General features: G+C 37.4%; 2 protein-coding genes across 3 annotated transcripts; both read right to left on the bottom strand.

Annotated features, from left to right (window-relative positions):
- Positions 1-5,481: 5,481 nt before the first annotated feature.
- LOC126783884 (probable long-chain-alcohol O-fatty-acyltransferase 4) lies at positions 5,482-6,492 on the bottom strand. The gene is given in 4 exon segments (XM_050509421.1): positions 5,482-5,754; positions 5,793-5,891; positions 5,894-5,970; positions 6,132-6,492. Coding segments are annotated over 4 exon segments (810 nt in total).
- A 3,106-nt stretch (positions 6,493-9,598) lies between these two features.
- On the bottom strand, positions 9,599-25,386 carry LOC126783867 (uncharacterized). 2 transcript variants are annotated; one of them, XM_050509392.1, is made up of 31 exons: positions 25,291-25,386; positions 25,089-25,211; positions 24,811-24,968; positions 24,673-24,717; positions 24,438-24,516; positions 24,269-24,342; positions 23,990-24,102; positions 22,824-22,982; positions 22,408-22,611; positions 22,074-22,290; positions 21,901-21,975; positions 21,469-21,812; positions 20,936-21,125; positions 20,591-20,828; positions 20,172-20,505; positions 19,708-19,885; positions 19,473-19,613; positions 18,849-19,110; positions 17,442-17,903; positions 16,745-17,208; positions 16,393-16,529; positions 16,127-16,308; positions 15,645-16,037; positions 15,288-15,413; positions 15,042-15,107; positions 13,220-14,943; positions 12,867-13,146; positions 11,987-12,214; positions 10,982-11,503; positions 10,717-10,849; positions 9,599-10,297 (listed from the first exon to the last, which is right to left on the bottom strand). In XM_050509392.1, exons 1-31 carry the CDS (start codon positions 25,357-25,359, stop codon positions 10,026-10,028), a joined length of 7,992 nt encoding a protein of 2,663 aa, XP_050365349.1. In that variant the 5' UTR covers positions 25,360-25,386; the 3' UTR covers positions 9,599-10,025. The 2 variants fall into 2 exon arrangements, with proteins under 2 accessions (XP_050365349.1, XP_050365350.1); XM_050509393.1 differs by lacking the exons at positions 23,990-24,102; positions 24,438-24,516; positions 24,673-24,717; ... (1 more) ...; positions 25,089-25,211; positions 25,291-25,386 and having other exon boundaries at positions 24,269-24,339.
- Positions 25,387-26,466: the final 1,080 nt, after the last annotated feature.

The following is a 26,466-nucleotide window of genomic DNA, read 5'->3' as shown; positions in this document are numbered from 1 at the left end:
TGTTCTTAAGGGTTTTATGAGTATAAAACTCAGTGTTGACAAATGTGTTTTGTCTGAAATTGACATAGAGCCATGAGTGGTGGATTGTTTATTGTCAAAAACTAGTTATTACACCTATATGAGTCTTCCTAATTTATGGTAGTGAAGAATATAATATATGTCAATTAACATGCACAAGTATGTACTTGTGTAGAGACAAAACTGACTAGATCATCTTCAAAGTGTTGAAAGAAACAATGAACCCCTTGATCTGATTCATACAGATGTGAGTGATTTAAAATCAACGTTATCTAGAGGGAATAATAAATACTTTATTACCTTCATAGATGACAGCACGAAATATTGCTATGTGTATTTGCTAAAATGCAAAAGTGAGGCCATAGAGAAGTTCATTCTCTATAAAAATGAGGTTGAGAACCAACTCAACAAGAAAATTAAGGCACTAAGAAGTGACCGAGGAGGTGAGTATGAATCGCTATTTGCTGAGATTTGTGATCAGAATGGGATTATACATCAAAGGACTGCTCCATACTCACCATAATCCAATGGTGTAGTAGAACGCAAAAATTGTACTCTAAAGGATATGATGAATGCTATGCTACTCAGTTCTGGGATGCCACCCAACATGTGGGGAGACGCGATTCTCACGGCAAATTACCTTTTAAATAAGGTGCCCAAAAGGAAAGAAGAGAAAACTCCATATGAGTTATGGAAATGGAGAAAACCATCCTACAAATACTTAAAAGTTTGGGGATATTTGGCAAAAGTGGAAATTCCTAAACCTAAAAAGGTGAAGAATGGGCCTAAAACGGTTGATTGCATCTTTATTGGATATGCACATAACAGTTCGGCTTATCGATTCCTAGTCCACGATTCGAATATTCATGAAATCCATAAGAATACGATAATGGAATCGAGAAATGCATCTTTATTTGAAAATGTATTTCCACTGAAGTCTAGAGAGGAAATTAATTCTTCTAAACGGGCACGTGAAGACAACCGAGCCGAAACTGATGATGCTCAGGATCAAGAATCTGAGTCGGAGTCCGAATCTGAGTCTGAGGTTGAACCTAGACGAAGTAAAAGGGCAAGGACCGCAAAGTCCTATGGACCTGACTTCCTGTCATATATGGTTGAAGGTGATCCCCGTACCTTCAAAGAGGCAGTTAGCTCTACTGATGGTCCTCTGTGGAATGAAGAAATCAAAAATGAGGTTGACTCCATCATGCAAAATCACACTTGGGAATTAGTGGATTTGCCACCTGGGTGTAAGCCTTTGACTTCCAAGTGGATTTTCAAAAAGAAATTAAAAGTTGATTGGTTAATAGACAAGTACAAGGCCAGACTTGTTATTAAAGGCTATAGGCAAAAGGAGCGTTTGGATTATTTTGACACTTATTCTCCTATGACGAGAATAACCTCCATACGGATGGTACTTGCAATTGCAGCGTTGCGCAAACTTGAAGTACACCAAATGGATGTAAAGACGGCTTTCCTAAATGGAGATGTAGAAGAAGAAATCTACATGGAACAGCTAGAAGGTCTTTCTGCTCCTTCTCAGAGTAAGAAGGTGTGCAGATTGGTTAAGTCATTATATGGTTTAAAACAAGCACCAAAACAATGGCATGAGAAATTTGATAATGCCATGATCACCAGTGGATTTAGAATAAATAAAGGTGATAAGTGTGTATATGTCAAAGACACTGAAAATGGATATATCATTCTATGTCTGTATGTGGATGATATGCTTATCGTTGGGAGCAACGATAAGATGATCAAGTCTACTAAAGACATGTTGAATTTTAAGTTTGACATGAAAGACTTAGGACTTGCTGATGTCATTTTAGGAATTAAAATTACGAGAACATCAGAAGGGCTAGTGTTGAGTCAAACACACTATGTGGACAATATTCTTGGGAAATTTGACAAGGAAGGTTCTGGAATTGTCAGAACTCCTGTAGATATGAATTTACATTTTTCCAAGAATAAAGGTGAAAGTGTTTATCAATTAGAGTATTCAAGAATAATTGGGAGTCTAATGTACTTAACAAGTTGTACAAGACCAGATCTAGCTTATGCGGTTCATAAGCTAAGTAGGTACACGAGTAATCCTGGAGCTATGCATTGGCAAGCTATTGGAAGAGTACTCAAATACCTAAGGTATACTCGTACCTATGGGTTGCACTACACATCATACCCAGCTGTTATAGAAGGCTTCACTGATGCGAACTGGATATCTGACATGAAAGAGTCAAAGTCTACTAGCGGATATGTATTTACGCTAGGGGTGCAGCCGTGTCCTGGAAGTCCTCAAAACAAACAGTTATAACTAGATCCACAATGGAGTCTGAGTTTGTAGCACTCGACAAATGTGGGGATGAAGCAGAATGGTTACGCTAGTTCATAGAGGACATTCTTAGATGGACAAAACATGTGCCTGCGATTGGTATAAATTGTGATAGTCAATCTGCAATTAGCAGGGCACAGAGCAAGATGTATAATGGTAAGTCTAGACACATTCGTCGAAGACATAATACCATTAGATAACTACTCTCAACTGGAGTTATCTCTATAGACTATGTAAAGTCTAAGGATAATATTGCTGATCCTTTAACCAAAGGGTTAAACAGAGAGTTAGTTGAAAAATCATCGAAGGGAATGGGACTAAAGCCCATTGGAAATTAAAAATCACTACAGTGTATACCCAACCTAGCTGACTGGAGATCCCAAGATCTAGGTTCAAAAGGGAAAACCCAATTGTAGAGATTAATTCGGATCACTGTGGGGAATTTCCCAAGTCCATTCCTATGATAAAAAACAGTGTGATACCCGTATGGATGAGGTTAAGCTAAAAACTTTTAATGATTCTTATGCGTCGAGAAATCGAGCAGAGTAATGCGGGTTACTCTTAATTAAGAGATCACCTATGCAAGAGAGAAGTGGGGCCGCTTCTAGGGGAGTTATTGAGGGCATAACTCTTATCAAACTACTTGTAGAATCAGGCGTGTGTTCCATGGCAAAAATGGGCACAAAAATGAGAACCGAAGTGTACCAGGGAGACTCCTGTGTAAAGTATGTCATGATTTACACAAATGACGAATAGTTCAAAGACATCGCGTCTACTATTTAGTTAGTAAAGTAAGCATACTTTTATAAGGGAATGTTCAAAGGGTCAAACCTACATATCCTATGCAGGTTTCAACCGTATAAATCTATCACCAAATTCTATCGAGTCTTTGGTGGCCAATTTCATTCATGTGGGAAATTGTTGGAAAATGGTTGGAAAAACCATTTAAAACCAAATTTTAATTGATTAATTAAATTAAGTTAAACTTATAATTAATCAAAGATGAACATAGATTTGAGTTCTCCATAATGAGGGCTACAAGATCATATGTTTATTTGTGTAATTTGGTTTGTGGGTGAATAAGAAATTGTCACTCAAAGATGGCTACTTAGAATGAGGGAAATGTATTTGTCCCACATTGGAAAAGAGAATTGTTGAAAAGACTTTATATAAATCCATTGTGTATGGATTGTAAAGTGTGTAAGCCCCCTTATACCCTCTCGCGCACGCGCAGGGGGGTTGCAAATCTTAGGTCGCAAGAGAAACTCGTGTATGCCCGTGCGACCTGCGAACACGAATGCAACACCGAATTGAGGGTCGGAATGCAGATTCTTTTTGCATTTTCGAAAATTCGGTTTTGACTTATCAAATTCTCTTGACTGTTCAAATTCTTCTTTTGTTACAACTGAGTTATTGTGTGTTATGGAGAATTATAACAGAATTGAAATCAATGTTTGTAACATATGTAACTCATATATGTTATGATTTTTTTGATTTCTATAACAGCCATCTTATTAATTGCTGATTGCAAATACTCACAGTATAAATAGCCACCATCCTTTCATTGTAAAATCATCCCATTCAAAACACAATCCTCTTCCCACTCTCAAAATTCTTAGCTTCTCTGGTGATAGAAAGAGGTACCTTTCGAGTTCGTTGAGGGTTCTAGTTAGTAGTGCAACTTCCTAGAATCGTTTAGTCGTTATATCCTGGGAGACAAGCGCCAAGCATCCTTGCACCGGTAGAGGAGGCGTAAACGTCTTAAGGACAGTGTGGTATCACACACGTCTCGACTAGTTCTTCCATCACCAATTGTTCGGTATTTTGGTTGAATTTCTTTTCGTGTTCTTCGTTTCTGATTTATAATTATTTATAATTCGGCTTATTAAATTATATATGTAATATATCACTGTTTTTTATAACAGGTAGTACATTAGCTAGAACTATTAGGGAAATGATGATAGATGTTGTTTTTGGTGGCACTAGCAGTAGTATTTTTTTGTACTTAGGTTTTTGGTATTTCAAACAGCAAATTTATTTAGAATGGAGTTGTGTACTGACTACTGAGTACATTTGGTTGCCAGTGATTCAAATGTCGTTTTAGTTCATTTGTCTTGTGCTTTGGTGGAATGGATTGGATTTCAATTGTGTTTAACAAGTGAAAATGCACGGTTTAGATGCTAATTTTTTTTACCATTTAAACCAACTGAAGTGAGGGAAAGAAGAAACCTCGTTGCTTCAGTATATGATGAAACATCCAAAGAAATGTCAAGGCGGCGACTGCTTCGTGGGACGGTAACGACGCGACATCATTGAAGCGTACAATATTGAACATGTGGTTGCCCGAAGGTTTGGGGGACGGTAACGACGCGACATCATTGAAGCGACTTCTTTCCGTCGCCCCAGTGTTTTTCTGGCGTAGTATATGGTCTCTTTGAATTCTTGGTTTTATTCCAGTTTCTGTTTGATCTCTTTTGGCCCCTCTGGCTTTTTTTGTTGACGTTGTTTGCTTCTTGAACGATGCAAGCATCGAATTATACAAGGAGGATGTTTCACATTGCATCCAATTGCATGTTAGAATACGTGCATGAATTGCATATATGTGCATGAAGCCAATTGCCTATATAATTAATGGTATGTATGGAAGATTACAACAATATCCCAAATGCTGGGGAATCCATTCTACAGAGACTTTAGATAGCTAGGGTAGGTTGTCTAAAATGATTTTGATAATTCGATTACCTAGACACACGTATCTGGTGTCTTCATTGGTCTCGTTGAGCATGTTCTGCAAATATTTCTGACTTTCATCACTTCTGAAAGTCAGTTCGACCCAATTTCAATACTACACAAATTGTCAATTTATTTGGTTAAACCATGAGTAACACCGTAAACTCTGCGGTCTTAGAGAAAACTTAGGGTCAGTTGTTCACTAAAAAGATATACATGCTTTATATGTTATAAATTATTCGTATGAAGACCCTAAGTCTACATCCATTAATTTCAAATTCATGCATGAACATACAGAAAGCTAGTTAAATAAGAATTAACTAGCTGGTTAACTCTTCTGCCAATAACACAATTTAGAAATGTAAGTCTTCACTCTTCACAAACTTCACCATACTTGCACTCTTCTAAAATATCCAATGGTTGGTGAAAGTCAAATACGACAATGTCAAAAGCCTTGAAACTATCGGGTGAATCCGCAACCTATGAGCGAGCACCTTCTTCACCTTCAGTTCAAAAGCCAAGCTGAACCCATGTAGGAGATAGAAGCACATCATTTCTGCAGTGGGACGCGCGCGAGTGACATAGTAAAAGAAGAGCTCGTGCATCAAAACCGAGAGGACGAAAGAAGACATGACATGCAGAAGTATTGGTGCGACGGAGGTTTTGCGGTACCGGTAGTGTTTGGCTCGGTGGCTCTGCCCTTGCCTGTCGATATTCGCTTTACTGGTTGATGTATAAGGGGTCTTAGAGTGTTCGAGACCACAAGGTTCCATCTACGCCCCCACAGGTCTTGAAGAGAAGTCGAAAGATATTAAAAGGGTCATTGAAGTGTGGCTCCAGATCGAACCCAAACATGGATTGAGGCAAGGCTACACTCAAGGCATAGCCTAATTCTAGACCAAGGTATTGGTGCAACAAGAAGAAGAGTTGATATACATATGGATGTAAATACTGTGTATAATATCCTTGCGTACATGAATTACTACACACAAAAGCAAGGCCTTCATTGCCCACAAAGCTGTCCTGTTTGGCACCAATTTTAACATAGAGAAACCGTTGGAAGGCTTTTTGGGGCGTTGCCTAAGGTTAATGGGAAGAAGAGCTACGGAAATGAAATGGAGAAGTCTAGCCCGGGGCGGTGATAGAGGACCAGAATCAAAGGAGAAGAGGAGGAGTTTGAAGACAGCCAGATAGGCAGATAGGCAAGATATATAGAAGGCTGTTGGGCCACCGAGATGGATCGACTGGAGGTTCAGGGGGAGCAAGAGGAGGAGATACAAGATTGGGAGGATAGAGATGAGCCTCAACATGCTCTTTGCTGGGATTCTTGCTGCTACATAATAACAATAAAACTGAGATGCGATGGCTATGATCCATACGCTGATGAAGATTCTGATTTCGTGATCACCATCCATTTTCAATCTCCTCGTTCTGGTCCTTCCTCGGAATCAATAGGCGTACTTCTCAAAAGTTTTTTAGTAGGAAGTTAGGAACGGGATGTTTAAGTGATCGATAATGTACGGTGGTTGTGTATTATATTATATTGAAAACCGCTTAGATTACACACAGCTATGGCCGCCATTGAAGTTAATGTGGTTAATTATAGTTCTGCCACTCCTTATCCTATCTATTATTTGTTAGGTGCGATGCCACGTTATGCTCTGACTTTCATGTTTCATATTGTTTTAATTTCATTCATGCAATCGAAACTAGAATACGACACCAACACCTAACAACAACAACAACAACGGTAACAAAAAATTCGAAACAGTTTTCAGTTTTGATTGACAATTATGCGCATATCTGGTGATAGCAACGTTCATGGTTGAGGTCCCTTATTCCTATATAGGTCGGGAATGATCGATAAATCTATTATCCTAACTTCACTAAGTTTTGTTGTGTAACAGCCCAGTTTGCTTGATAAAATTAAAATTACAAAATCAAAAGTTGAAATAATTTCAGATCCCTATCATGAATTCATTTAAATTTGTTTTTCAAAGGGTATCTTAATTAAGAATGTACGTGAGTTCTTCTGTTCTTGTATGATGAGTAACCCCGGCCCCAACCCCAAAAATATGAAGAATATATGGGTTTCTAGTATAATTCTGGTCTGCTGTAGTACTATGGATCGAGAAGTTCCCTCTGCAGCAAACTTTTTCTTCTCATGCATGCATCTTTTTTTTTTCTAGCTCGGTCCGATCTGAAGTACGTCATAGGGCAATGATCAAGACATAGATGAGGAATATAATTATAATCAAGTTGTCGGACAGTCGGAGGATCGGACCTGCAATTGTGATAGATTTTGAAGCTTCAATGCATGGAAAGCTCGAGTGACTGAGTGAGAACGTTCTAGAAAAACAGAAGCTGCCTTTTGATACAGTGAGCTGGATAAATTAGTTACAACAAAATTAGGTATCTTATACTAGCTGCGCTACAATGTATACATATGGCAAGATAACGCAACAGCTAATTACGTACAGAAGCTATATATAGTCTTGGGCTTGTGTCCAAAGCCACTGCTGTTATCTGAACCCAAACGCACTTTCTATTCTTCAGTTAAAGAAATAGATACGTAGTAATCACCTACGTACGTACAACGCATGCAGACATGCAGGAGCATATGCATTTGGCCTGAAACAAGGTACGTAGCGAAACTGCACCTTATGAGCTACGTACAGTACAAATGTAGACCAAGCTATGGGACGCGCACAAGTTAACCTTAAATGGCGAAATTAAAGCAGCGATCACATCTATTATATGAAATCCAGCTAGCGACGCTCAAGTTAAAAAGTATGATATATATCCAATGGGGTGTAGAATTTCGCAACTACTAGGTTCCATCTGTGGCCGTAAAAATCCTGAAAAAAGATGCGCATGCAACTGATCGATGCAAGGTAAGGCTCGTACGTTGAATTGTGACTCCAGTTCCAACCCGATCGAATAGGCCGGTTATGAAGCGGACTTCTGCAATTCTCCAAAAGTGTGGACGTCGCCGCTTCCGGCGACCGGCAACGTTCGCACTTGCGGACGTCTGCTCTCGATCTTATATATATATAGTCTCTATTCAGAGTGAAGCTTCACTCTAAAATTAAAGAGTGAAGTTCCAATTTTGACACACTTTTCGGTCAGATTTTTTCACCATAAGCAATTCAATATTTAGATATGTTATTCAAGATCATCTATACAAAATTTCATCCAATTCGGACATCGTTAAGGTATTGAAATTAGATTAAATCAATGAATGAATTAAAATTGTTCAACATGAACCGTTCGTGTAAATCTCAATTTTAAAAGCTCAAACCAATGTCGAATTAGATGAAACTTTGTAGAGATGATCTTGAATAGTATACCTAAATATTGAATCACTTATGGTAAAAACATTGACCGAAAAGTGTGTCAAAATTGAAACGTCACTCTGTAATTTCAGAGTGAAGCTTCACTCTGGATATAAACTCTATATAGATATATATATATATATATATATATACAATTTTTCTCAGCTGCGGACGTCCATACAGGTTTTCCGTTATGATTTCCGCCATTTCTCTACGATTCGGACATCAGTGATGCCGTTTCTTATCGCCAGAGTGACATCACAAATTCTTAAACGCTGCAATAATAAAGAAGAAAACGAAAGAGATCGGGATAGGAAGATCTGTGCAGCAACCTCACTCAGAACTTCACCATTGATCATGGTGGACCTCCGATCCCGATCTCTTTCGCCTTCTACTTCCTCGTAGCAGCATTTATGAATGTGTGATTTCACTCTGACAAGAAAAAACGGTCTCACTGGCGTCCGGATCGTGGAGAAACAACGGAAATCCGGACGGATAACCCGTCCGGACGTCCGCAACTGAGAAGCACTATATTTTCGCAATGTAATGCAAGTCCAATAGTTGTGGTGAATTAAGTAATGGAATGTGAAATTTTGTAGAGATTATCTTGAATAACATACCTAAATATTGAATCGCTTATGGTGAAAAAAATTGACCGAAAAATGTGCCAAAATTGGAACTTTACTTTGTAATTTCAGAGTGAAGCTAAGTTATTCAAGATAATCTCTATAAAATTTCATCTAATTCGGACATCGTTAAGGTATTGAAATTAGATTAAATCAATAAATGAATTAAAACTGTTCAACGTGAACCGTTCGTGTAAATCTCAATTTTGAAAACTCAAACTATTGTCAAATTAGATGAAACTTTGTATAGATGATCTTAAATATCATATATAAATATTAAATCACTTATGGTGAAAACATTTGACCAAAAAGTGTGTCAAAATTAGAACTTCACTTTGTAATTTCAAAGTAAAACTTCACTTTAAATAATGACTATATATATATATATATATGTGTGTGTGTGTGAGAATTAAGGGTATTGAGAAACGAATTGAATTGTTCTTACTATGATTAAGATTTAAGAATGTGGGCTCTTCTATGATTAATTGCGGTCGGTAAAGTGAAAAATCTGAGGGTGATTCTTGTATGATAAATTTTAGCTAATGAACTCAAACACAACATACAGCAAATGAAAGCAGAAAACGACAACGCAAAATTTCTAGTAACTCAGTCACACAACACCGAAATAAAATGTGGCCTCAACTGATATGAATTCAAACATCCATTCATCAGAAGTAGTTTCTCAATGTTCAGCTTTTTTCTACTCCAATTATTTTATGGGGTATCCACTATCCACTCCCTAGCTTGACTTTGACGAATGATCAGAGCACGACTCCTTTCTCTACATACAACAAAATGGCCCAACAGGAACTCATCTGACCGGAATCCGATCCCTTTTCTTTAAAGTTCAATGTGTTTCGAATTCAATCGAATAATGATAAAAGAGTTGGAGACTATTTTGAACTGGGCTGCATCCGCAATTTCTAGCAGTCCTCAGTTTGACTTGGACTTCGTAGTGCCACCCTGTCAAGGTCATCTGTAACAAAATCACTTTGACTTGGACTGATGTGCCCATATCCCCATTTTCATTGTCATAATCTTCCTTTTCTTGTTGACCCGATGCTTCTCTGCAATCCTCAGTTTCCTCTTGGCATTCTGCATAGGATTAACAACAGCCAAGCGCTTTACATCCTGTTTCCTCTTATCCCTTTTTGCCTTGAGTTGTTTCCTGATGTCATTGTAAACTTGTACATGATTTTGGCTGCCTACTGTACTTCGTACACGTCCAGAAACTTCTTCTGCTAATTGCTTCATATTTTCTGTAATATATGTAAAGCCCATTTAGAAACATATTTATAAATATAAAAAAAACAAAATGGAACATGAATTTGTGTTTTATATTCTCATTATTCTGGCCTATCAACCAATACACCATAATCAAAAGATAACCACAATTGCAGTGGCATTATATACTCTCTAGAAATTGATGGAGCAGAGAAGACCTTAGGAGAAAAGTCAACTCTCCAATACAATTTTGCATAAAGGCCTCTTAACATACAATAGAACCCAAAATAATAATTTCTACCGGTATAACTATGATTGAATATGACACTAAATTGTCCGTGTAGCAACTTTCAAGTGCAAGCTCTGTAAAGAGGCAATGAGAATGAATATCCCCTATAACGCTATTTGTAATTAACATTGCAACATGGGAAATAGTATGAGACAGAAAACTCACCAGGGATCACAGTCCCAGAAAATCCTTCGCAAACTTTATACAAGGGCTGCAACATTTCATAAGCATAAAGCATGCAATCTTCCCGACTCATTTCAGACACAATTTTCCCAAAACAATCAAAGACAATTTTCATCTGCAAATAACAGAGAATTACAATATTAATAATCACATGGTACATAAGAGATAAACAAAACGAAACTGAATTGGGAAATGTTTCACATATTATCTCAAAATAAGAGTATAAATTCAATCCTTTGATCCAAACCTGGATAGGCTCCATCTGAAGGGCAATCTTTGCCATTTTCTTGAGCAAGTTAGAGACAAGCAAGCTTCGAATATTCTTAGAGAGATTTTCAGCATTCGCGTCACAGATGCCAGAGGTAAGAGATAAAAACATCGCCATTCCTTTTCTAGCTTCGAGCAACTCAAATGCTTTAACAAATCGGTCTTGCTCATGCTGTTCAAGGTTAAACCAAAACTGAACAGAATCCGCATCAGTTTTTCCCATCAAAGAATGCACACCACAAACAGTGAATGCAAGATTATGTGCAATCAGTTTATTGGCTGCATCATCACTGAGTTGCGTCTTCAGTTGGCAGCATAGATACACAGCTATAATGAAAAGTTTATTAGGTTTTATAAGGTAGTAAGTGCCAAATGGAGTTTCATGATCTCCTGAGCAAGACTCTTTTACAGAAGCAAAGTAAAAGGCTACAAGACGGCTTGAAATGCAACGTAACCACATGTGTGGATGCACAAGTAACTCGCAAATTGCTTCCCATATATCCTGGATTCATGCAAAAGAAGAGTTACTTGAGAAACAGAAAAACAAAAACAAAAACTAGTTTTTTCCTAATTCATGCAATACAATATACCGAATTCCCACAAGCTAACATAGAAAACCTACAGATATTGGATTCAAATACCAGTTCATAGATAACTGTCTGTAGATAAACTTAAACTTCATGCTCTTGGGACCTCAAATAAATGAAAAAAATTATAGCCATCCTAATACAATTTGGCATTATGTTAATTTATTTTAAAACTTGAGAGTTCACGTCCTTTCTATAACAGTGATTGACATAGAGGATGCAAAAGAATATCGACCAGAAATTTGGCATTGTCCTAGGATACATCGGCAGTTTTTATTGAATTTGTACTAAACTGCCTGAACTGCTATATTTTGAAGCATCCCACCCAATTCCCACTCCCCCATGGTAAAAATAAATATGTAGACCTAAAAAAAAAATTAGAGAGTGGTGGAGCATACCTGAAGATCTCTATCAAAACACAAATCATCAAACTGATTCAGAACCTTTTCCAGCATTACCAATGAATAAAATGCCTCTTTCCACAACGGAATGACAGTTTCATGAGAATCTTGAGTGACACCCCGAATGGCAGACTGCAAGATGCTTTTAGTCACTTGTAATACACTGTTGAGATGCTTGTGAAATTGTTTCTTCATGGCTTCCACTTCAACCAGCAACCCCAAAACCTGTTTGTGCAAGTACAACAAACATTCAAAACAAAATACGCCAGCCAATTTAAGGCAAATCAATTGTGATATTTTCTTCAATACTTCATATTTTTTTATAATAGCTGTACAAGACATCAAACCCACAAATGACTTGCTTGAATTTCAAAACAATTTTCTTTCTGCATGACTATATGAAATGGGTGCTTGAATGTTTTATGGACTACCTTTGTACTAGTACATTCTTCAGTTAACACAAGATTATAGTATTTCTTATTCCCCAAAAAAAAAGAGCAGAAAAAGCACAGCGAGAGAACAAAACAAGCCAAAAACATAATAATGAATGAATAAAAAATTTGCTTACATCAAGAGAGAGGGCTATGTGAAATGGGTGCTTGAATGTTTTATGTTATATGGACTACCTTTGAACTAGTATATTCGCAGGTTAACACAAGAATATTGTCTTTCTTATTCCCAAAAGAAATAAAACAGCAGAAAAAGCACAGCGAGAGAACAAAACAAAAGCCAAAAACATGAAAATAAATGAATATATAATTTGCTTACATCAATAGAGAGGTATCCATGACTATGAGACAAGGGAAAGAAATTGTGTCCTCTAAATCAGTTGGCTATGTAATTTTAAGTTCAGAAAGAGCCAAAAAGAAAAATTTACCTGTGCTGCTGCACCCCACAGTTGCTGCTTCTCACCCAAATACCACGACAGACTGTACTCAAGAATGGAGAGAAGTGACCGTGGATTTACACACCCAGTGAGACGTTTTATAGCCTCACCAGCCATCAAACGAACTTCATTATCCCGATCATTAGCCAAGCAAACCACCAAATGAACAAAAAACGTCTGTGACTGCTCATCTACAACATTTCGTGGATTTTTAACAATAATTGCATGGAGCATTTCAAGCACAGTTTTTCTTCCACTAGCGTGCTCATACCTGTTAACAGTTAACCAGGATTAAACAATGAAAATGGTACATATAAGTTTCCAGATATATATTAGACCCTCACCTCAGATTAGACAACAAAAAATCTAAATGCTGTTGCAATCGCTTTTCTGAAAGAGGATAATCGTTTAAGAATTGTGAAAGAATCTGGCTACACTTGTGGCGAACTGGTTCAACCTGACTTGTTACCATCAGTTCTGCAACTCTAGTAACAAGATCATATATCTCTGGAACAAGCAGCTTGCGTTTAACTATTGCCTTCAAAAGTGAAAGAGCAACAAACGAAGGGTCCTTTTCAATATCAACAAACACCGGAAGCTGAATCAATAGATGTAGATGATCAGAGGAAAGAGTCATTTTGTTGCCCCGCAAAAGTACGGTTAATAATCTCAGACATGACTCCATCAGAGAACTGCCATTTTTTAACCAACTATGAGCTATATCAAAAAGCACTGCTTTTATATTATCTGCTTGATCTTCAATAGCAGGTAAATTTAGCCTAACCAATGATGTTAGGCATCTAAGTGTTGCAGATAAGACATCTTCATACTTGGAAGTCAGACACTTCCCCAACAGTATGACGAAAGGATCCAACAATGACAATATCTGTACATCATTTTTACTCACTTTCAACTTCTTTATGCGGTTCTGCAATATCCCAAGAGCAAACACAGAAATAAGATGTGAACACACTGATTTTGAACCTGCAAAACGGCCGGAGGAATCAACTTTTCCAACCACATCCTTTCGACGACGTCTGTCTCCCCCTGTAATGATCAAACTCTCACCCTTACCACTTTCTTCATTTATTCCATCTTCAATCAGGCCGTGTACAAATATAAAGAGGTCAGTCTGATCAACAGTTGGATTACACTCAAAACCAGCTGCTACATGATTCAGCATACTTTCCAATTTTGACTTAGCTTTTGGCGTCAGATGTTTCCCAAATTGAGCTGTAATTGGTGATAGAAGCTTCAAGGCATGACTTTTGAAAGTTATACTTTGAGCAATCAATTGTACAGTTTCAAAGGACTTTTGCTTCTTTGTTTCTTTCATTTTGGAAGCAATCTTCTCAACCTCTTTTTCCTCCGCAACGTCTCCAAGAATATCATTCTGAGCAATAGAAAGCAGGTCTTCCAAACAGTAGTCCAATTTCCCGCTGATAGGGGTAACGAGAAACTTCGATAAGATAAAGTTTAGAGTATATCCCAAGACGTGCAACTCAAAACCACGTTTTAAAGTACTTCGCAAAACCTTGACTATAAAGTGCAAGTATTCCAACCCAAGCTCTTTCAAACAGTCAGCCAAAGCACTCCTAGCTTCATCACGGATGCTTTCTAATCTATTCTTCAAAAAGTTTGAAATGCGATGAATAATGCTAGGAAGCTGCGAGTCCATTACATCTCCAGGTAGCAACTTTAGTACTCTCAGTGCAGCAAGACTGATGTTAACATTGACCTTTTCAGAATCACTGAGTAACTTCTGAATCTTAGGAAGCACTGTTTTTTGAAGGCATGTTTGTATTTCACTGACAGAACCAGTGTCAATGGTCTCTGAAAAGTGAAACTGGTGTAAGATAAGGCAGATCAGCCGCAAAAGAAGTTTCTGTTTCAGAGGATTTTTGCTAATCTCATTGAAGCATCTCATCAGCAACATGTAAGATGAACTCCACTCCCTGCTTGAAATTGAAGCAAGCACCTCTATGCACATATTTTTCATATACTCTCCTTTTTCTTCCTCCATCAATATCGTGAAAAAGAAGGGAACAAACAGTTTCTTTGTGATGCCCTGGAATCGTTATCAGCAATATATGTTTCAATGACTTGCTAAAATCAGAGGTAAAAAAAAAAAACAGAACATTCCTAAGAAAAGGAGAAAGCAAATACCTCAGCCAAACAGCTATCAGTCACAGCATTTTTAAAGCGTTTCATTGCCCTTGCTCTCCTATGTTTCTGTGGAATCAAAGGTGATAAAGTCAGATTAAACTGCTCTTATGCAAGACAAGCAATTATCTATATTGACGAACAAATGATTAATGAATATTACATTTAAAGGTTCCAAATCCATAATAAGTAAATCTTAATTCTTCGAAGACATATACATCCTGAGAAGATAATGACTTGAAAGTTCACCTGTATGTGAATAATATTCTTGAAAAAATCTATTTCAAGATTTTCATCCTGAAGATGTTTCAATGAACCAAGATTTGCCACTTCCGGAAGTTTAAACACCATTTCTCTAAGTAACTCGACCCATTCCTGAAGTCACAGCAGTCCATTATGAGCGAAATTTTTTGAGCACATATAACTTGAGGTATAATAACTTAAGCAGGTATGTCAATATTTTTCAATCTCTGTTTGCCTAGCGTTAATTACACAGGCGCACGCGGCAGCATCTGTGCACAACATTTCTTTGTGTAACTTTAATCACGTGGTTAGTTGACTCTGATATATCATTGGCCTTATTAAAGGACATAATAAAATTAATACCTCTCTAACAGCCGTCCCTCTCTTCATAGCATTAGCCATATGCTTCAAGAAAAATTTGCTAATTATGCGCTGAATACAACCTTTTGTCCAGCAATGAATTTCAGAGGCTAACATCGTGTCAGGCATTTCAGACTCATCTTTGCCCACTTTGCTGAGTATGAGAGAAGAAAATTCAACAAATGAAAGCAATGTATCATACGCTCTATGCCTCAAGGTTGATTCGCCAGATGACATGTCATAGACACAGTGAGACAATATGACTAATGCATGATCCTCTCGTATAGTACTGAACATATCAACCGTGATCTTTTCATAAGCATCGAGCACCCTATCATAATCAAGGCTATCTACTTCCGTTTGAGAGATTGCATTCAAGTCCTGGACAAGTTCTGCCTGCATCCCTCCAATTTATAAGAATATAAAGACAAAATAGATATAACAAAATGTTGGGAAGAAAAAGAGCAACAATGTTGACAAAGTACCACAAATTGAACGGAAGGGTTTGTTCTGGCAAGAGCATCTAGAAGATCACAGATAAAATGACGCTTATCTAGACAGGTAGAAGTAAGTAATGGATATACTGCAATCAAGATACTATTTGTAACATCACTCCCTAGTACTGGAACAATATCACAAAGGATTTGCACGGCTTCAAATCGGAATTCTGCACGGTATATAGAAAAAAATTAGCAGTACAGGTCAAAATGGATGATTAAGTACGAAAATGAAGTTGACTAGATATTTGAACCTGAATCTTGAGCTCCATTTGCTAAAACAGGGAGCAAAATATCCACAAATTTCCGGGCCGACAATGGATCATTTATATACTTTGGCAATATTTTAAAAATCCTCACTTCTGTCTCTCCTGGGTGCTTAAGCAATTTCCTAGCACCAATTAAGAGCTGTTAAGTGCTAATGGCCATAAGGTATTAAAAGGAACTAAGACCACTTAACATCAGTTAGGTAGCATTATAATCATCAGTACATTATGCAAATATAAGAAAATTAGATAACAATAATAATAATTGAAGCAAATTCCAGCATATCGTGACAGTGAAGTTTCGTGTGTGTACTACAAAAAACCAAGGCAACCACATTACCTTTTGGCTGCAACATTATTTTTGAAGAGACAATGCAAATTATCAACTAGTGCTTCAAGGTACAGAAGTATAACTCTTTTTCCAGCATTGTCTTCAGCACCCAAGTCATCATCCAGAATGAACAAGTTCTCAACAAAGTTCAGAACACAAGCGACAATAGCTTCAGATGCTGACGTGACAGTTAAAATTGAGAGTATATCAGGGACAAGGTTCTGCTCCCTACAGAGCAGTGATACTAGTTTTTTGCTTTGAGACATAGCAAGAAAGCATGAGAAGAGTGAACTAGGTTTCTGGCCACTGAATCCCTCCTGCTTGAAACCATCAATTAAAGGCTTCGTAGAACCAAAGAAAAGATCCCAGAATTCACAGCTCAAGTCATGATCTTCATACTTATTGAGAACAAAAGACACAATTTTCAAGGATAAAGATCTCAAATCCTTCAACTGCCCCACAGCCGTAGGTATCTGCAGATAGACGAGATGTTTAGTAAACAAGAATGAATTTGCTAAGTCAATTAACAGCATAAAGTATATTTATATTGGAAGCAACACAAAATCATAGCAACACAACAAAAATTATTGCGGCGCTGTATATATGATGGACATCTTCTCCACGACTTTAGACAAATGGTAATCAGCTTATCATAGAAGATATGAAAAAGTTGACCAATAAAAAAGTAACATATATGATGTACTACCAAATCATTGTTATCAACTGCACCATCATATCCAAGTGAAGCAAGATTAGCTTCAGAATAATTTTGAAGGGATGAAGCACCTCTGCCTTTTGCCACATCAAGACCTAAAGTGCTGCTTCCCAATATCCGAACAACACATCCCATTATGAAATCAAGAAAGGGACCAACACGTGGTGCATCAAAAACTCCAAGAACATCTTCTATGACATGCAGGAAAGCACTTCTTTTCTTCCAGGACAAGGCTGTAATATTGCTAAACGTGAAATATTTCAAGAAATTCAATGCTCGAAACTCTTCCAAAGAACCATTTGATGAGCTCCAAAACCAGTTGGCAGCACCTTCACTTCCTATTGAAATAATATGCAAGGGCTTTATCAACATTGCAAAGAAAAGAGGCAGCTCTTCAACATCAAGTTGAGCTATGAAACTGAGCACTGCCTTGCGATGATTCACTCTCGAGTGCTGAAATAAAACATTAAATAAATAAAAGACTAATAAATGTCATTTGGTAGCATGTCATAGAGAACATGCACTGCACATCAGACTGTCAGACTTGTTGAAAAAGTTATAGTAAGATATTAGGAACTGTTCCATCAATAATCAATGTATTAATTATAAAGCATATCTAATACAGGTAAGTGATTTTGGTAGTCCACATCTACACATCTTTAGACTTGTATTTCACCTTGTTGAGTGCACATGTGAAAGTAGACTGCCAAAATCAGTCCTATTTCAATATAGGGTGCGTAATCGAAAAACAAACTTGCAAGTTTGAGTGTCTGACTTTGAAACACAACAATAACATGCAGCGTAGTCTTAAATGTAGCCAGCAAAGTTGTATACCCAGCATCTAAAAATTTATCCTTCAATTCCTGAAATTACCCTTGGTTCCAATCCAGCCAATTTGTTCCACAATCGTCCATCTTCATTTCTCTCTTTTGCTAATTTGAGCAACAACTAGCTTTCTACAATCAAATACATGTAGTTCGAGGACAGACCAATAATTGTAGAGGTTTTGAAGATTGGAGAGAAGAATGGACAATTATGGACAGTCCCTGAAGAACCCATAAACATATAAACTTTATAGATATAACGACACACGCAAGACCCTTGACACTCAGACTTCATTAAACTCTTAAAACACTAGACTCATAATCATTATTCACAAACTGGAAATAAACTTGAAAAGACCCTTAACCAAAAAGGGCTGGGCTTAGCCTTTGGCTTCCAAAGAGGATATTTATTTTCCAGCCAGCTTATGGCTGCTCTATGAGGTTTATTTTTTCTAAGGTATACTTAGAACTTTGCTGGAGTCAAGTATACTAAGAACTTTGCTGGGTACATTTAATAACATCAAACATGCACAATAAAAGGTCCAAAGTTCAATAATTCAGTTGCTAAACGTACCTTCTGAGAAGCATGTTTCTTCAATTTTCGGACGTTGGGAATCAGAAGACGGATGACAATGGGCACAAGGTGAGCTCTATGCTGTTCTTTAATTAGACCAGACTCTCTGGATAAACTCCATCTTGTTAGTTCTTCTCTCAAATTATGGAAGCTGACAAGGTTTTTTAACTGTTGGCTATAAGGGAGCAGGAAATCATCTTTCCATATTAAGAGGCAATCGAGAACCTTCATCTGTATTTCAGCATCATTTTCATCCAAGAGCCTGTCAAACAAAACAACAGGAAAATTAACCAGCTAGTATGTTTTTAGTGAAAAGGAGAAACATTACTTAAACAGTTAAATGAGCCCAATCTTGCCAATTTATCCAACAACCAAAAAATAGACCCTGTCTAAATATTACAGCACCATGTCTATATGATATATATTATGGCCACCAGCGTTAATGTCAATAGTAAGTAAATATTTTTAATATGAAACATTATAAAAAATGAGAAAACTGCACCAACCTATTTTGCAAAACCTCTTTAAGAAACTGATTCTGATGAGAGTGCTTAGCGTTAATGTCAATAGTAAGTAAATATTTTTAATATGAAGCATTATAAAAAATGAGAAAACTGCACCAACCTATTTTGCAAAACCTCTTTAAGAAACTGATTCTGATGAGAGTGCTTAAGGTTGTGCATCAGTTTCAGCAAGTTTAACCATTCTTTCAGGACATGTTTCCACTCTTTACCTTTACAAACATTTGAGTTGAAAGACCCCACACTGCAATCACAAAGAAAAAGAGAAATGAAACCTTAAAATGTAATGCAACATAAGTCAAAGATCCAAAAGCAAGTATTCAGTACAGGATGATTACCTTGCAAAGTTTTCACAATTATAGCCCAAAAATCTCATAAATAAAGGTGCAATCTGATGACACTTGGATTCAATGATTGGGAACTTTTGTAAAGATTGGAGCAAGGAAGATAACACTGTTGCAGGTGGTGTACCATCAGATGTTGGGGTAGCAAACAATTTAAAACGTTCAACAAGATCTGCAAAACAAAAACATGTTAAAGTGAAAATCCAAAGCAATTACCTTGTATCATTTCAATTAAAGGAATCTGCAGCATACCTTACATGTAAAACATGGGTAGACGTCATCTATTATCAATAAACATAACCTACTTATCCTATCAACCACATACAACTAGCATATAGGTTTTCCTCAACTCGGTGACTAGAAACCTACCAAGCAAGAAGACTCTAAAACTAACCATAGTTGTAGGTCAAAATCATTCTGAATAATACCTTAATAGCATGTATTAAGTTGTTACATACCACTTGACTTGCTGGTCAGAACAGTATCTTCAACTTGATTAATAGATGCTTGAAATATGGACTGGCATTGCTCAAAGTACTTGAGAAAAGCTTCCCACACAAGTCCTTTACTTTGGCTTATTAGAACTGCAAGGCACTCTGATACAGGCTTCCAAAGATGACTAAACCGGTTATGGAAGATACCAATCATTCCATTTAAAACAAGGGGAAGATAAGCATCACATATTCTTCCAGCAGAGAGACCCATCTGGATTCTAGAAATGAGTAGAGTAACTTTTCTGCTGGTAGAAACGGAAAGGGGAGTTGACTCTATTGAGAGAAGGATCTGAAGAACCTGATATTTAAAGCAAAATCAGTACATAATTACCCAAATAAAAAGATGGACTTCCAGCAAGACGAGCACAAATAGAGAGGCCTACATTTAAGTCTTTGTTATCTACATGAGAAGTAGGAGAAAGCTCAGTTTTCATCTTTTTCAGGACTGGCTCATCACAGCTTAAAGTTTCAAAGTGGCATAATATTCTAAGAGTTGAAACACGAATCCCTCTGTCTGAGTGACACAAATTGTCAGCGAATATCTTTAAAGCATCAGTAGCCATATCTGCACTAAGTTCTGGATGACATATTTTAAGCTGGGAGTCGACATCCATCGCAGACCTGATATTCGTGATAACAGGAGTTATATTACACAACCAGTTGCAACTATTGGTAATCAACTATAAGAATGTGGCAAAAGAATATCTACATTTAAGCACATTTCTTACCCATACAAAGAGTCCAAAAAATCAGCAACAGCAACCAACACATGTGCACATGATTTGTGTCTTTTTCCAAGAGCTAAAAATCTGCTTGTTTCTGGTTCCAAATTTTTGCCGCAAGTCAATTTGTAATAGGAATTTAAGGAAGTACCAATTAGGCTTTGCCAAGTGTTTTTAGGAAAACCGGCAATATTCCCTGCAAGAGTAGCAAGTGAACATGAAGACCTACAACCCATGCATTTCTGGAAATTTTGTACTTGTATAATTGAATAGCAGATCTGATTCAGCTAGCCAGCTAGGCGTACAGTTCTATGTATTACTCAAACTGCTATGGCATACTAAAGTATTGACAGAAATAACTATCCAGGCATCCAAGAAACAAACCTGAACCATATACTCATTTTCTACAGACACAAGGAATTTTGTAATACCAATTTTTATAGCATTCCTACTCAAACACGATTTGAATAGCAATATAATATTGCCTATTAGTATTCAAGCAATATAAAAGAACGATGACAAAACATGAGGTAGCTTACCATCTTCAATTTTGAGCAGGCAATTGATTGCATCTGTCAAATCGAATAACAATGATAGACCTTTTTGGGAATCTACTATTAGCGGAAAACAGTTTATAACTCCCCACAGCAAGGCCAAGTCAGCTTCATGAATGGAAGTGGATGATAACTTCCCATGCTCGACACACTTTAAAACCCCAACCCAATGACTGACCGTGCCACTCAGAAAACTTTGGATCCTTGAAAATGCGGGTGCTCCATCTAGTAGCGTAAAGCTTTGCACTCCCAGTTGTGGTTTTTCACAGAAAGTGAGTAACAGAGATATGACATCTTCTTTGGAGGTTTCTATTAAAGCATTCATGGCTCTGAAATTTTAATAAGAAGAAAGTGAATAGAAATGCGATATATCATTACTATAAGAAATTCCATAAATTATTAAATGTTCGTCTTTACCTTAAAATGTTTATTCGGAATGTATTTACTGTATAAATATCCTTTTGTAGCAGTTGTTGAATGAAACCCAACAAGCTGTTAGACAAAGTCTCAGGTGTGTCAAATTATCAACCATAAAAAGGGAATTCAACAAAGCAACTCAACAGGCTGAAATAGTATATTGAAGGCAGCACCTTGATTTCTGTAAATCAAATACAGGAGCCCATTGCAACGAACAGTCGGTGATGGTTGACAGATCATCACAAGTGTGCAGCCCACTAAGAATACAGAGAATTAACTGAAAGATCTTATCAACAACTTCACATAAATGTTCTTCTCCCATCTGAATGCTGGAGGGTATAATATACATCCGCACAAGCAACTCCACAATTTCAAGCATTGGTTTGTAATCTGTTGGGTGGTAAACTTGGTCATACAAGGCAAATGCAGAGAAATCCTTACTAAACCAATGGAATGCTTTTTTAGTAATATATAGGAATCAGCAAAGCAAGACATCCTATCACTCACCAGAAACCATTTCGCCGTTCTTCACCTGAACAGTAGAGATAAGCAGTGACAACAGGCAGTTTAAACGCAGTACACCTCCATTAGACACGGAGCCCTTTATTTCCTTATATAAGCTTTTGAACAATAAGTCCAACTCCTTGGAGTCAAAATCCTCGCACAATCTCTGTAAGGAAGAAATTATGACTTCAATTACTGGGGCTGGACCTGCAATGTAGAGAGAGAGAGAGAGAGAGAGAGAGGGAGCCAGATTTTATCATTTATCATATTGATGCTTCTGATGAAATAAGATCAAAGTGATTAATAATCATTTATCAAATTAATGCAGAGCACATTGGAGAATCAAATGCAAATCTACTATACAATGCCAGGTTTACATAACTATAAGAATTAGTTATTGAACAAGCAAACAAACATACCAATCATTGAGTTGTCCAGCAATAAATTTAACACTTGCTTGGCTCTAGAATGGAATCTTGTTGAGGTTCCTGTCATGGCATGATATAGTAAAGCACTAACTCCATATTTTCTGAAAGGTGTTGATTCCTCCACAACATCAAGGATCAGTTTCCGAACACCTGTTCAAATATGGTGGTGAGGAAAAACTACTGTCAAAGAAATCAATTTGAAAAATAACACAGTAATGACAAATGAGACATATGACCAACAATTTAACCTCTGGAGTTCTTTTTTCATATGCTACAGACAGGAAAGACTACTACATGTGATTATTCAGTCCTTGTATAGATGACTAGGATGGCAGGAAACACAATAAAGCATTCAATGACCACAGCCACAAAACCTAAGGGCTTGTCTATGTTAGATTCGACAGAACTGGGTCCAATTTAAACTTTTTTATCTGGGGGCTGGCACAGTCTAGACAATAATAGCTGACTAATTAGGCATGAAATGAAAAATCATGTACATCTTTTCAAATGCATGAAAGATGTCCTTCCATACATTAACAATAAATGATTAAATGTGATATGCTTCTAGTGGACTCGTAAACATAATCATATTAGTTCTTACAAGGCTAAAGCTGGGTACATGTGTGTCAAGGTTCCACCTCCCAGGTGGAAAGAAAAGTTCCTCCAATGATTAAATCATATCTTGCAGAAGTTCTTACAGGTAGGCTGGGGTGACTTGAGAATCAGCACAGATTACTGCTCTAATTTCTCAAAACCATTCTAGCTTTGGAAAAGGGAAGAAAGCTAAAATGTAGGGGCACCGCGTCCTTGCAGTCTTCTGGTTGTTGATGATCAAAGGAAATAAAAGAATCTGGAGTCTTTTTCTTTTCTTTTGAGAAAGAGAATTTGAAGTCTTTAAAAGGGTAAGGGTTGAGAATCTTTGGGAGAGAACTCTGGGCGGTTCCTTGGGACTCATCTAAAGGGATCAGAGAGTAGCAGTGATACAGGAGTACTTTTTGTTTCTATTTTGATGGTTTCATGAGGGACCTTTGTTTCTATTAAGTTTTTAATGCATCGTTGTTTTGTAAACTCATTAACTCATTATCCACTGCGTCTGTATTCATCACCTTTTCAATAAAATCTTTCTTTTTTAAAGAGGAATTATATCAAGCTTGTACCTTTATCAAGCTGCTCAAATGGTGCAGTTCTCGTTCTCAGCAAGAATCCCATCGCCTGTGACATAAATTCTTGGACATATTCCTTTGGGTAATACCTCAACTTTGCAGTAACCCTACCACAATATACCGATGATAGTTTAATTATGTATGCATACAGAAGGAAAATGCAATTCTGGCAGTATGAAAGACTTCAGCAATTTACAACAATTATTGGATCAATCAGTTATAATGAAAGGTAGACTAGAATGACAATGTGATACAACTCATGCAAGTACTTACTCTAGCATATCTACAAGCCTGTGCACAAGATATTTCTGCAAGTCCCTCATAATGCATGACCAGGAAGTAAAGATCTGCATAAAGACACCACAGGCTGTGAAACCCAAACAAACGGAAACCACAACTGGCAAACATTACACAAAGCAATAAATTAAAATAACACTAAAACCTGCTCGACAATCTCAGGCTCCCTATCGCCACCACTTTGTAAGAGAGACACTAGAGAGTCGACAATCCTCGGCAAGAAGCTGGCACAAAGACGACATACAAAACTAACAATAAGTACACCCACAAAAGCGCAAAAGTAACATAACACGGAATTCTCCAACAAACTGAAATATTCATTTCTAATGACCAACACACATCATGATAAGAACATCTTAAAGTCAAATGGTACGACTCACGGGATAAAGTCTTCCAGGAGATCTCTTGACAGAGCTGCAATCAACCTGCGTGGATTGAAAAAGCTACTAAGTCCTACTCTCGAAAATAATTAAAATTCAGATAGCTTCAACAACAGGAAGGCAGCAGCTCACACACACCTGAGAATCGGCTCGACGGAGAGCCTGGCATTGATTTGCAACCTGGAAACCAACTCGGCGAAAATGAACTCCTTGTGCAACAAAATCAAAGGCAATGTCTGGACCAACGGTGTCATCTGCTCGTGGAAGGAGATGAAATCCTCCGCCGTATTCAATTCCTATACACAGAATCCACCAAAATTCAATAAGAAACAAATCGGAATCCACCAAAATTCGATAAGAAACAAATCGAAATCCACAGAACGAATTAAATTGAAAATCAGCGGCGAAAATCATACTCTCCATTCGACGAGGCAGTCCTTGAAGAAAGTGGACCCGGGGGAGGGCTCGTCCTTGACCTTATCGAGGCTCCGGAAGACGTCGATTTCGACTTCGTCTAATCTCTGAGCGACGCTCTTGAACTGCACACAGATAGAGAGATGGATTAGTAGGGGGGAGGGAGAAGAAGAGAGAAAGAGAGGGTGTTGAATCGGAGCTTACGACGAAGCGGCGGCGGCCGGCGGAGTTGTTGAGGGACTTGACGGCCTGAGCTTGGGAAGAGGTGGCCATCGCGACAAGCGAGAAGAGAGAACTAAACCTTCCTCGGCGCCGTTGGTTCTATTAAGAACTATCAATTAGGGGTTTAACAACCCGCCAACACAAGGTTTGGGCCGGCTCGGGTCCTGGGTCTTCAGGCTCGGGTCAAGCTGGTTATTTACTTGTAATGCTCAAAGTATTAGTACTCTGAGGTGTTAATAATATAATAACCGTTGTCTGTTATTAAAAATTCAAATTTAACTATTGAAACAGATGTCAACATGGCATAATATTAATGGCGGATTCTCAATATAATAAAGAGAAGCAGCATCCCTCAACCAATCACAAAAATATATATATTAGTATTTTTTTCTTAAGTAGGAGCATCTCATACACTCACACACACCCAATTCTATCACCCATACTTAACTCTTTCACATGCACCGAATAACAATTAATCAAATTATATTTTCTCTTTGTCTTCTTTCTCGACCCCAAAGACTAAACCCCTAATTTTTAAACTTAATCACTAAATTAGATTGTCTGATTCCACTTGAGGCCTTGGGCCTTAGCTCCACCACAACACCACAGTTGTCCGTTGACGACTCAAGTGCGGCTATGCAGCGCTGCTCGACCTGCTCTCTAGATTGAATTGGGTATTTGGGGTTTCTGTTTCTGTTTGGCAATCTCAAGTGATTGAGATGATGGAATTGAGATTTGGCTTAGTTTTACTTCGTTTAATTGTTTTGGCTCTTTTGATTGAGTTTGGGTTGAGTTGATTTATGTTTACTACTTTCTAGAAGAGTCAAGGGAGAGAACAGAGAATATGCATGTTTTTTTGTCCATCCACTCCATCAATTCAAACTTTAATCATTTAATTAACTTAATTAAGTGTTGATATATGAATTGATGGAATAGAATTATAGATTTCCAAATTGATCTATGACTTTTATGTTCTACTATTTAATTGAATTGTTTGGTTATGTATGTGCATTTATCAATTTTGGTAGCTAGCTGTAATGTCACATTTTAGTAGTTGTCTAATACAAGTATTGTTTTTCAATGATTCTAGGTTATTAGACTAAGATCATATAATGTCAAAACTTTATTCAAAACGGAAGCGTTCGAAAAAAAATTACT

This window comes from Argentina anserina, chromosome 2 (genome assembly GCF_933775445.1).
Source record: "Argentina anserina chromosome 2, drPotAnse1.1, whole genome shotgun sequence".
In the NCBI taxonomy this organism is placed as follows: Eukaryota; Viridiplantae; Streptophyta; class Magnoliopsida; order Rosales; family Rosaceae; genus Argentina; species Argentina anserina.
Note: the sequence above shows the minus strand (reverse complement) of the source record. Positions and strands in the feature narration are given on the sequence as shown.

What these genes read in the sequence shown, in the direction of transcription:
- LOC126783867 (XM_050509392.1), bottom strand. Translation starts at nt 25,359, where the DNA reads ATGGCCACCTCTTCCCAAGCTCAGGCCGTCAAGTCCCTCAACAACTCC. An exon ending in CCTGCTCAAAATTGAAGATG is followed by an intron (nt 21,126 to 21,468) that starts GTAAGCTACCTC and finishes CTACTCTTGCAG; the next exon opens with GGAATATTGCCGGTTTTCCT. An exon ending in ACCCTTCCGTTCAATTTGTG is followed by an intron (nt 16,038 to 16,126) that starts GTACTTTGTCAA and finishes GGAGGGATGCAG; the next exon opens with GCAGAACTTGTCCAGGACTT.